The sequence below is a fragment of the Montipora capricornis genome, chromosome 12 (genome assembly GCF_036669925.1).
Source record: "Montipora capricornis isolate CH-2021 chromosome 12, ASM3666992v2, whole genome shotgun sequence".
Lineage (NCBI taxonomy): Eukaryota > Metazoa > Cnidaria > Anthozoa > Scleractinia > Acroporidae > Montipora > Montipora capricornis.
Window position 1 is genome coordinate 10,416,175 of NC_090894.1, and position 12,082 is coordinate 10,428,256.

At 37.7% G+C, this 12,082-nt stretch overlaps 1 protein-coding gene across 3 annotated transcripts in view; it reads left to right on the forward strand.

Annotated features, from left to right (window-relative positions):
• Positions 1-210: 210 nt before the first annotated feature.
• Positions 211-12,082, forward strand: part of LOC138025925 (tetratricopeptide repeat protein 7B-like) — a 65,632-nt gene continuing 53,760 nt past the window's right edge. For 2 of the 3 annotated variants that reach the window (XR_011127199.1, XM_068873066.1), the window contains exons 1-9: positions 211-578; positions 2,173-2,327; positions 4,233-4,401; positions 6,260-6,473; positions 6,660-6,738; positions 7,980-8,197; positions 9,956-10,019; positions 11,644-11,781; positions 11,932-12,015. Coding sequence is in view for 2 of the 3 variants with exons in the window: in XM_068873066.1 (XP_068729167.1) it covers positions 452-578; positions 2,173-2,327; positions 4,233-4,401; positions 6,260-6,473; positions 6,660-6,738; positions 7,980-8,197; positions 9,956-10,019; positions 11,644-11,781; positions 11,932-12,015 (1,248 nt within the window). In the remaining variant the exon portion in view is untranslated. The remainder of the gene's footprint in view (positions 579-2,172; positions 2,328-4,232; positions 4,402-6,259; positions 6,474-6,659; positions 6,739-7,979; positions 8,198-9,955; positions 10,020-11,643; positions 11,782-11,931; positions 12,016-12,082) is intronic. The other variant, XM_068873068.1, reaches the window with a different exon arrangement.

The window sequence follows — 12,082 nt, forward strand, 5'->3', positions numbered from 1 at the left end:
AGCTCTCGTTTTTGTTCATTTATTCTATCTTATTCTATTTATTCTTGGAGCATCGCGCGAGTAATTTGGCAGCGGAGCCGTTAGCGCGCCAGAACAATGGGAGCTCCGACATCCATAGACCATATTCGTATCCTCAGTATTGGACTGGAACTACTAGCTTGCAATGGAGGCTAATTTGCATTTTTAGCCTCCATTGCAAGCTGACCAGTGCAATACATATGGTATACAGTATATGAATGCCTACACGAGGTATTTACTTTGTCGAAAATGTGTTTTCGTACCCTTTACATACAGTAGTTCACGAACCTATTTGATTCTCCCGCGATTAATTCAAAAACAAATATGGCCGATTATTTGTTTCGCGTCCTCCACCAAACACAAGAGTTAATCTCGCGTTTTTCATGTTCATCCTTCGTAAAAGTATAAACACTTGGGTACAAATCGGGGAGAAATGGCGCGGAGGTCCAAAACAAGCCTGGAAAATGACATTGAACGCACAAGATGGGAAGGAAAATGGGAAAATATTCCTAGGTTGGTTGACCAATTGTCAACTCGTACCACTTCGGAATCTAGCATAGGTAAGTCTTTTTCGAGACAGTTTTTTCGGCTTATTAAGAACAAAAATCGGTGATTAACAGTAAGGAGCAACCACGGAAGGTTTTGAACAACGAAGCCGATCCGAATTATAACAATAATTAAGCTTATAGAAGGCGTTTCAATGAAATTTCAAGTCGGTGGCTGGTTCGAGTAGAGTGAACGACTGTGTCAATAAGGGGCCCTTTCTCTAGGGAATGCCATTTTAAAAAAAAAACACTCCAGAATGGCGGCCAAAATTGCCAAAATAATGCCAAATTGACGACTTTGCAGTTACAGAATATACAGGGTCACTTTCGAGATCTATTGAAGTACTGGCTCGTTTGGTTCGGCAGTGGATGAAAGAACGAGTCGTATAAGGAGTCAGGAGGGAGGAGGGAGTCAGGGTGGCTTAGTGGTTATCTATCGGGGCCTCCCACCACTGCTAGCCGGGGTTCACCTCGGGCCCTGGCCAGCATGTGGGGTGAGTTTCAGTCGATCTCACCCTGACTTGAGGGTTTTTCTCCGGGTACTCCGGTTTTCCTCTCTCATCAAAATCGACTCACAGCTAATTGACATCTAGCTGTAATGCTGTGCTCCAACATCAAACATAGACTGTATAGCGGCAGCCAGAGGCGCCTTTGCATGCTTTCAGCCCGATGTCGTGAGCCGCGCCCTTCGCAATTCAGTCCTCGACTGCAAGAAAAGATGATTAGCACTAGCAATATTTTTTTATAAATATTGGGGTCTGCTGTACTGGCAGCTTGTTTGGCTGGGCAGTGGTGGAAAGAACGATTTATGTAAGTATCAGGTCTGTTACACTGGTGGCTCGTTTTCCTCGGCAGTGGATGAAAGAATGAGTCATAAATAAGTAAAATATCTATCTCTCTATTGCTTTGAGTGCCAACCACAGGAACAAAAGACCCTTTGTGTCGACAGCCAATCAGGCTCTGGTTGGTGCATTAATGACAATAGGTGATATCAACAATATCTTCCCCATAAATTATTGGGTTCTGTTTTACTGGCGCGTTGTTTGGCTCGACAGTGGATGGCAAACAAGCCGACTCTTCAGTAGAGTCTCTGAATGTGGCCCTGAATTCTGTAGTTTAGCCCAAAAAACCAAGGCCAAACAGCTGTAAAACTAGAACCCAAAATATATCCATTATGGATTCATTACAGAAAAGTCAAGCAGAATGATTTATAACTTAGTTCTTATTAACCAAAGAGGGAGGTCTTCAATAGAAACTCTCAAGATTAGGCTATGTGGTACAGGCCGACCAATAATTTATCAATGGAAAGGTTAACACAGGAAGTCGTGGTTTGAGATTTTCCCTGTAAGAACCAAGCCTTTCAAGGTTAATACACTTACATGTAGTTATTACATGGCTTGTTACACCTATTAATGCAAGCTCTTATCAGTTCATTCATTGTTTGAAACTGCAATTGTCAGGTGAACTAAGGCATAAATTCCATCAAGAAATACATTTATTTTTGAGACAAAATTAATGATTGCAATTTGGTAACAAAGGTAGATTTGTGGTAAATTTGCTTTAGGTCCTACTGTAACCCATAACTTTTTGTTCTCATATTAAAAATCAGATGCTTTGAAAAAGCTGTTAGTCAGCGAGTCTCAATTGGAAATCTACCTTAGAGAAAATCCCTTGGGAACAACTGATGCTGCAAAAGCAAAAGTAAGCCTTGAGGAGGTTGTCAGTGATCTTAAAAAACTGGTGTCCCAAGATAAGCTACAAAAGGTACATTGTACACTTTACTTTGTGTGTTTTTGTTCGTTTCTAAATTTTTAAATAATTTATACAGTGACTGTAGTACTTTTGTTTTTGTCGGCTGTTTTCAAGAAACGATCAGATCACACAACAACCACAACAGATTTAATCTTTCCAGTTGAGACATTTACTACAACTTCAATCCAAGAACAACAACAATGTTAACTAGAACATTGAACTTAAACTCCAGCTCGCTTAAATCCAAAACTTCTGGGCAATAACAGTCTTACGTTGTATGATAACAGGCTATTAATAGCGAACTCATGACCATTAACTTAATTATAGAAATTGACTACCGTACTTCATTTCCAGAATGTTCTGGAACAAAAAGAAAAAGTAAGTTCTAGATATCATAACAGTAGTCTGTGTGAGTCCAATATTCAACAAATCGAAATTCCAATGGGAGACTACAATGTATATTTACAAATTCACTATGAAAGAAACCAAAAGCAAAATTAAGAAAGTGAAAACAAACACTGGAAGTAACAACAAGTACTGGTAATTTGATAATCATTCCTCCTTTTTTTTGGGAATGAGATACACAAATTTGATTGCATCTTACTCATTATGCTCCACTACCGTGTGCTGAATTCTACAATAATTGGGAAATGAGCTACCACTCCTCCCAAAAACATTGTGGTGTGCATGAGACGAGTAATAGACCTTTTTCGCTTGTACAGTTTGTTTTCCCAATACAGATCATGTGATGATGCTCGGGAGGTCTGGTCCTTTGTTTTGTTCATTAAAAAGAGTGCATGCAGAGATATTCATGCTTGCATGCACTTATTTAATGAACAAAACAAAGGACCGAACCTCCTGAGTATTATCACGTGATCCGTATTGGGAAAACAAATTTGTACAAGCATAAAAGGTCTATTGGTGATAGCCTGCCTATCAGAAACTCGCCTCCTCAAATGGAGCATGCATAATTTAGGTACATGTAAAATGTATGTGTACAGGTAGTTACGGAGAGATGCAGAATTAGTGTGTTGTTTGATCTGGCATGGCTTCATGTTTCAGACTGAGCACTTTTAACTTACATGTAGATCACAGTGGGAAACTTTAAACATTTCGACAATGTAGTTTCAGTTGGCAGTCAGCTTTTCAGTTTGTTGCTATCTCTTTGGTTTCTTTCACAGACTTTTGTAAAATGAAAACAAAACTGCTTTAACCCATTCATTCCTCAGGCGTCCCAGGACACTCCCAGTCGACAAGTAGAATCTGTAGACTGAGCTAAGCCTAAAAGCGGAGCTGCTGGGTTATTTATTCTTACAATAAGTTAACCTTGCTTGAACCTGCAATCCAGTCGAAACCCAGGACGTGGTCAGCGGTCAACTTTGAAAAAAAAAAGCTGACCTCAATGAGCTTGTGATATGGTCGCGTGATACTGGTCAGGGGATGACTTGTTTGACAGGTGTCAATTTGACCATAACATGGATGTCCAGTTTCAAAGATGTACTGCAACAATGTACGCTGTAAACTAGTTGGATTATGGCTCCCAGGAGTAAAAATTAATGGGTTAATTTTAATTAATACTTGGACTCCAGAGGAAGACAATGCAATGTGATGTAGACTTAAAACTCACAGTTATATATAATAATATTTAAACATGAATTCAAACTCTCAAAAATAATAATATGTTCTGAAAACTTCAGTTAGACATTTCCACTGTTGTTTATGTTGTTGTTGTTTTTTGTTACCTTGATGACTTGTTCCATGAAATACACTATCTATCACCCTCGCTTCCAGTGCTCTCTTGTTCAATTGGGAAGAATACATGGACCGTAGTGAGTGCTAACTACAAAGTAACTGTTTACATTGTACTTTGGCCCTCTGTCTCTCCATCTAAGTTGAACTTTTTTTTTCGTCAAACAGTCAGACAGAACCCAAGAAGCATTATTATTGCTATGTAAAGCACATTTTGTGATGGAAGACTTTCAGAGTTGTGTCAAATACTGCAACCAGGCTGGAGCCGATGATATCATAGTTGACTCTCACTCCAAGGGAAAATCAAGACTGGTCGCAGATGGATTTGCTTACAAGGGTAATACATGTATGATGCTCAATAATAACATGTACATAAATACCAGTAGTAATAAGTATTATTTAACTACATGTATGAGTTTAAGTTTCCTTTAAGACAATAGGCATTGATAGCTATTATAAACAAGGCTCCTAGCACCCAGCTAAATATTCGATACGTGGACAATAAAATAATGGTAACAATACAGTGTTTTGTTTCAGTGTAAACTGACATACATTTATTTCCATGCTTACCACCTTTACAAATGTAGCACTTTCTCCTAATATACAAGGTGTGTACCGCCTTTGATTTCACAACCATTTAGCGATAAAATTGTCAGTTACTGTTGATAGCTTTTGAGGTCAGATTTAAAATAACAACAACAATACTAATAATAGTAATAATGATGATAATGATAATAATAATAGAAATGATAATAATAATAATGATAGTAATAATAATGATAATAATAGTTATTATAATAATGATAATGATAATAATAATAGTAATAATAATGATAATAATTATAATAATAATAATAATGATAGTAATTATAATATTGATAATAATAATGATAATAATAGTAATGATAATGATAATGATAACAACAACAATAATAATAATAATAATAATAATAATAATAGTCCTGTATTTAAGTTCGATGGCTATATACGCTAGTACAACTCACTTGATAAAACCAAATGCCTTCATTCGTCTAATGATTATTATATGAAAGACTGCTAATCAAATGAGGTGCCAGTTTTCTCACATGATGGAAAAACAGGGTTACCCAGACAGCAACCTTCCAGAGCATAATAAAGAAGCAATAAACTCAACCGGCATACATGTACAGAGTGTGACACCGATTCCCAGTATTAGTGGTGACGTCGTGCACAGCAAAACTACCAATGAGAATTTAGAATAGAGAAGAAAAGAGTGGAGTCTACTCTATTCTGAATTCTCATTGGTGTTTTTTCTGCGCATGCCGTCGTCACTCACGTTCCCGTTTTGTTGCTAAATCAGCCTATTGAACCTGGGAAACCTTGGTGGAGGCAAATGCTCTCACCACTGCATCAGCCCTGCTCCCTTCTTGCACAGAGTTAGTAAAGCAAAGCAACTTAAAAGGCTTCCTAATTTTGTTGGGATTGAGCAAGGATTTTATCAATGTTTGTAATTGTAATTAGTGCAATAATTATTAGCCCTGATAAATGCTTGGTTGCCCATTGGGAAATCTCATACAATTAAATGCATGCTGTGTTGAGATGCAGTCGCATGGCGTTGGAGCTTGAGTATCCCATACAGTCATGTAGTTCTACATTGTAAGTGTGCACCTGTGGTTTTTTGTGGAAGTTTGGGTTTAAGTTTCATTTTCAAAGTGGAATCTTCGATCTCTGTCGCCAGCTACAAGTTAATTTTCCTCTCTGAAATTTTTTTTGTAAAAGCCACAGATACATGTATCCAGAACACAGGATTTCAAATGTTCAACTGCAGCAAATTAATTATTGTTAACTTCACACTAATATCAGACATTGACAACAGAAAACCGTTGAGTGTTGAGTGTGTCAGGTGCTGCTTTTGTAATACATTTTCTATTTTTGGCTGGGTTGTCTGTTGTTTATTCTTTGGCAACCAACCTTTTCATTTTACTGAAAACTAGTCGCGGGTAAACTTTCTGGTCATCTGGAACGACTGGACGACCACTAATTTCGAGCACTGGTTTGTAATGTAAATACACACTGTACATGTAGTTTAATTAGTTTCTAATGTACATGTAACTGTGGTTCAAGGGATACACTGTAATGTGGTAAATTACATTAGGACCTGCCAATTAATGAACCAGTACATGTACATTAAAACGTTTTGATTTCTTTTCCTTCAGCCATGGCCCTGGAGCAGTTGCAGTCTATGGGAGAGTCTTCAGTCAGTGATGATGACATTATTGCTTGCTATGAATGCGCTGGAGATATCATCCTGTGGCTTGCAACTGATCAGATCTCCACAACAAGAACAGCAGGGACATCACAATTCACTCCTTTGGGTAAAACACTAGAAATCGCACTTCAGCGGTCTCCAGTCCTGCTAATCAAGAATGGGTAAGGAGGGATCTGTGAGAATGATTTGCCTTGGAAATAAATTGGTACTCCAAATTGGCTAACTCAATGTTGTACCCAACTGGGTACAACACTGAGTTAGCCAATTTGGTCTATTGCACTGAAATAATGGACCGTAAATTTATTTTTGGCAATAAAAATTGATATCTTCATTGTTTTATTTGACAGGAAAATGATCCAAGGAATTAACCGATTCAGACATCTTTTAAGAGTCATGGAGTCAAAAGCTACTGTTGGCTTAAGAAAGGTTTGTGCAGTAATAAAAATTATCATGATTGTTACTGTACATGTATGTCACAAGTGATATTTCGTGTAAAATCAAGTAATTTTTTGTGAGGTTTTCAAGGTGTTCATCTACTGTAAGAAAGGATTTATGGTAATAGTCTGGTTGGGGAAAATTACAGTATGAGTTTAACCCTTTGAATCCAAAGAGTGATCAGTATGTAAATTCTCCTCACAATTTCAATGAAATGTCAGTCAGACAGGCATTGAGAATTAATAATAATAATAATAATAATAATAATTATTATTATTATTATTAATTATTATTATTATTATTATTATTATTATTATTATTATTATTATTATTATTATCATCAGAGATTAAAGTGTCCCTGTGACCAAAACTACAATCATGTATCATAGTTCACCAAACACTAAGCGACCAAAGTTTTTAAGCCTTGATTGAAAAAAAAAAACACCTATTTATTTTAACTGGAATTTTCCTATGTAATGGTGGGTCATTACTAACTTCAAGTTCTTGAGAGAGCTGGTTTGAGGAGAAAATGACATCAAAGGCTCACTAGTTTAAGAATGCTATGCGTGTGTGCGACCCTGGATCCAACCCTCTGAGGTCCAATCGGTCAATTTTGAATGCAAGTAATGGCAGACCATGAAGTCCAAAACTTACCCTCGAAGTAAAGGGCCTTTGGATAAAAATCAAAGTTCAAACACACTTTCAAAATCTGAAGAAAAAAAGTTTTTTTTTTTTTTTTAACACAAGGGCACTTTCAAGAGGTGTGATCTTGATATAACATCAAATTCTCATGACTACCCAACAAAGAAATCAATAGTACTAGTTTGGAGAATGAGTATTTCGATTGTGGCAATGAAAGGGTTAATAGAAGTGTGAACACATTAATTTTACCCCTTAATTTGAAGGTGAAACATTGTTTTCCACATGACTGATGAATTACAATCATTTCTCCCTGTGAGAGAATTTGTAGTGTATTGCTGTCAAAATAGCATTGCTAATAATTATTATTAATTTTAGTTTCCGTCTTGGAATTATAATAATGTTTAGGGGATACGAAGGTTTGCTACACATGTAATTTTCTGTAGCTATTTCAAAGTTCTTATTCTGTATTATTGGTTTTCATTAAAGTAGAGAAAATAATTTGTTCCCTAGAAGGCTTCATTTTTTTCCTGTTGGCTACAATCTTCTTGAAAATGAAAATGAAAATGGTCTTGTTGAATTAATTTTATCAGGGTTTGGCTAATCAACTGGCGCAGGTTCTGTTGCGAGGTGTTTGTGAACAAACCTATGAGAGACCTTTACACATTCTGCACAGTTCACCTATGATCAGCTCAACAGCATCACTGAGATCTGCATCCAAGTCGTCAGTGGAGACTAAAGCTGCCATTAATGTTATATCCTGCAAGCACACAACATTCCCTCTGAAGCCACAAATGTATTTAGGAGATAGGTATGAGTTTTTAATCAATGTACCAGGATACATGTAGCACTGGAAATACCGAGAACTTGGACATAAACTGTTTTTTTTTTCTTTGGACACAAGTGGAAGAGACAGATTTCCCTTCTACCTTGTCTTGATACTTCTCATTCATGTCGTCCTATCTCACAATATCATGTTTGTTGTCCAATCTTTTCCTATAAAATTAATGTGAACTGGTATTATTCCACAGTTTTGCAGATGCCCCTAATTAGATGCATGCGAATTTCAATTCAATTAGCGTCACAAAGTGTCCTCTTGCTCTTCTCCCCAACTTCAAGATCACTGGTGTCTTGGAATACATACAATAGACCAAATTACAGTTGTGTGCTTAGTTACCTGGCCTTTGAATGAATGTGAGGCTGGAGTTGACCTTGCTTTGATAGAACCCTCACTGCTTTTCTTATGTCAATGACGTTGCTTTCATGCTAATTAGTAGGATTTTAGGTAAGAAAAGCATTGAGGTTTCTATCAAAGCAAGGTCAACTCCAGCCTGTAACTAAGGTAACTAAGCGCACAACTGTAAAATGGTCCATTAACGTCACAAAGTGTCCCCCCAAATGCTGCTCATCAAGTACCGATAAACAGCTGCATTTAGTCTAAGCTAAAAATAATGCTAACCTTTACCCTTATGTTGTTGTTGGAAATATATTGTAGGTACATGTAGCAAAGGCTCTGTCTTAAGGATGGTGCCTACTATTGTTACTGCTCATATGTTCTGCGCATCTCGAGATACTCGGATTTCCTATGGGTGGTGCTTATTAATTCAGGGATATTTTTTGCACAAAAGAAAATTGGGGGTAATCACGCATTTTTCAGAGATAATTAAGCTTGAATTTGGAAAAAAAATGCCATACATTGCTTTGTATTTTTAAAGCTCTTTTAAAAATATTGTTGATTGATTGTCTTTGAAAAATGCGTGGTTACCCCCAGTTTTCTTTTTGGATTTCAATAACACTTGTTAAGATCTCTTTTTCTGCATATTCAGTAAACCGCGCAAAAATACCCCTGAATTAGTGGGCACTGCCCTTAAAGGGACACCATGTTGGATGCCAAAAAGGGCGTTTACATTTCTGGACATGTGCCTTGTGATTTTCTTTAATAATTTCTGGGCTTGGTCATACCATTTTTCAGTTATCTTGATAATTATTATACTGTACATGGATTGTAATTCTTGCACACCTGTTACAGCGGGTTATCAGTCACACGTGCCCCTCAACAACATTTTTTTTTGTATTTCAATAGTAAAATTTAGGTGGACGTTAATCAATAATTATCGTTTCCATGAAGAATTTAACTGCCGCCATGTCATGGAAACATTTGATTGACGTCCACAAAGTATGAAAAAATGTCGTTGAGGGGCGCTTGTGACCGATAACCGCTGTAACGAGTATGCCATGCGTTGTTATTATACCTGCAGATTTACATGTCATAAGTTCTGACAAGCCTTGGGAAGGCAGATGTATCATACCATCATGATCATCATTGCAGTCGTCATCATTGTGCCCATAATTAACAAGTCATGTATTTCATCAAAATATTCTAGCAGTGCACATTGGGGGTTCTTGACAGTAGTTTAATATCAGTCATCAAACTTTCTGTCACAAAGAACAAGAGTAATATCGTCATCAGCTTCAGGTCCAAAAAAGAAATAGGGAATGCTACATCGTACCATAGGCATTCCAGTTTGTTTGGCACTGATGCAATCACATGTTGTTTCCTTTACTGCAGTCTGTTTTTTCCTCAAAACGAAACAGAAGAAGTCTTGATTCTTTTGCTCTTGGAAGAAGCTTTGGTAAGCTTATTTGTCAAACAGTGAATTTTCTGCCATTATAAGATGATGAAAAACGGCAAGTTTTGGATGTGTGACAACGGCCAAACTCCGTCGAGTCTTCAATAGCTTAGTGACATGAAACAGGCCTATCCCATTAATAGTTTTGCCTCTGACAGCCTAAACTCGTCATCTCAAAATATAAATTCGTGTTATTTTAATCGCTTCTTGACTATTTCAACCTTTTTAATATGACAAGGGTGTGGTAGCTCCTCAAAATTCGACACTCGTCGGAACGGCTCTTAATTTAGGGGAGAAAATGAAAATGATTCCTCAAGTTACGCTCCCTGATAGGAAGTTTAAGCACGCAACGTTTTTGAGTGCGGACGGCAATCGGAAGTGAGCTATTTTCCCTTTTAACTTGTCTGTTCACTACCACCTTTGTATTGCTAAGTATCTTTTCTCCATGAGAGATGATTATGTTAAAAATCTGGGATACACTACTGTCCTGGCATGCGTAATGTTCATTTCCGGTTGCCGTTTGCCAGCGAAACCACGACGGCTAGGGTGACGAAAACGTCACTACAAGCAATTAGTTTGAACTGTCCCAAGTCTTTCACGATGTTTTCATCTCGTTTATGTTGTACAACATGGGCGAAGTATGCTATATACCTTATTCCAAAATGGCCGCCATTTTAGTATTCTTTTGTTTCCTTGCAAATTGGCCCTCATTGCCTTTCTTTCAAATGTAAAATTCTATAGAATATTTAAGCTTGAACGAGGCCAAAAAGGCCAATTTGCATGGAAACAAAAGAATACTAAAATGGCGGCCATTTTGGAATAAGGTGTAGAGCCAGATTGGTACTTACGGATTTGAAGCAAAGAGAGATAAGGAGAGGTTCACTGTTGTTTGCCCACGTTGTCGTCAAAACCTGAGTGCGGGAGAGAAATGACAAAAATGCGTGCCGCACGTGCAACACGATCATTGGGCCTTTTTTAACCAATGAAAATTATTGCTGTTTTTTGGCGTTATCGTTGCCTTAGCCGTCGTCGTTTCCTAAGGCGCCCGCAATCGAGGAAAGGTTATTGCGGAAGCAAAATGTTTCCCCGTTTGCGAGCCCAGGAAACATTTGTTGCGGAAGCAAAAATGTTTCTAAATTTGTTCAGAAACATTTTGCGTCCTCAGCAAATGTTTCCTCGTTTGCGCGCCGAGGAAACATTTCGGGAAACATCGTTTCCGCAACAATGTTTTCTCCTTTGCTGGCGCCTTTAAACTCCCTAAGGCCTGGTTTTCACTAGCGACGCATAAACACAAGCATCACACGCAGGTGCATTTACTTGTTGTTAATTAGCGTCCATTGTTCGAACAAAAGGCTCTAATAAACAACAAGCTACTGAGTTTGCGTATGCTTGTTGTGCTTATGCTTGCGTCGATAGTGAAAACCAGGCTTAATGGCATGCTCCCAGACACCGCTAGAGAAAGGGGCTGTTAGGCACCTTCTTGATACAGTCAGTTTCTCAACTCAAATTAGTGGCCAACTTCAGATGTCAAGTTACTGAAACCCCTGAGGGCTAATTAGTGTAAGTTTGAGCTCCCTATAATTTTTGTAATATCAGTTATTTCCATTTATTTCCTATTCCTTGGCAGGTTTCCAAAGATGCTGAGCTAAGTCAAGCACCCGAGAAGGTAGCTTTGAGACGCAAAACTGTTTCTGACTCTGAGAGTGTGTACGACCTGTTAACAATAGCACTGGTTCGCAGAGCTCAATTTGGTGTTTTGGCTGAGGTCGGTCTTGTAATAAATATCGCATTTTTTTTTTAACATGAAATAGGTAATTTAGCGTTTAGGCTGAATTTATTTTGACCCTTTATTTCTATTTGATGCTGTAAGGATTTCATGGCTTCACTTTGGCTTTTTGTTTTTCGTATTTTCCAGTGTCTGGATCGAGGAATGAAAGTAGCATTTGAAGAGTTTCACTTGTGGTTCCAGTTTGCGCTCTCCCTTATAAGTGCAGGCAAAGTATGACATTTGTTTGGTTTTGGCTTTGCGTATTGAGCTATTTCTGAATATTTGAACCCGACATACC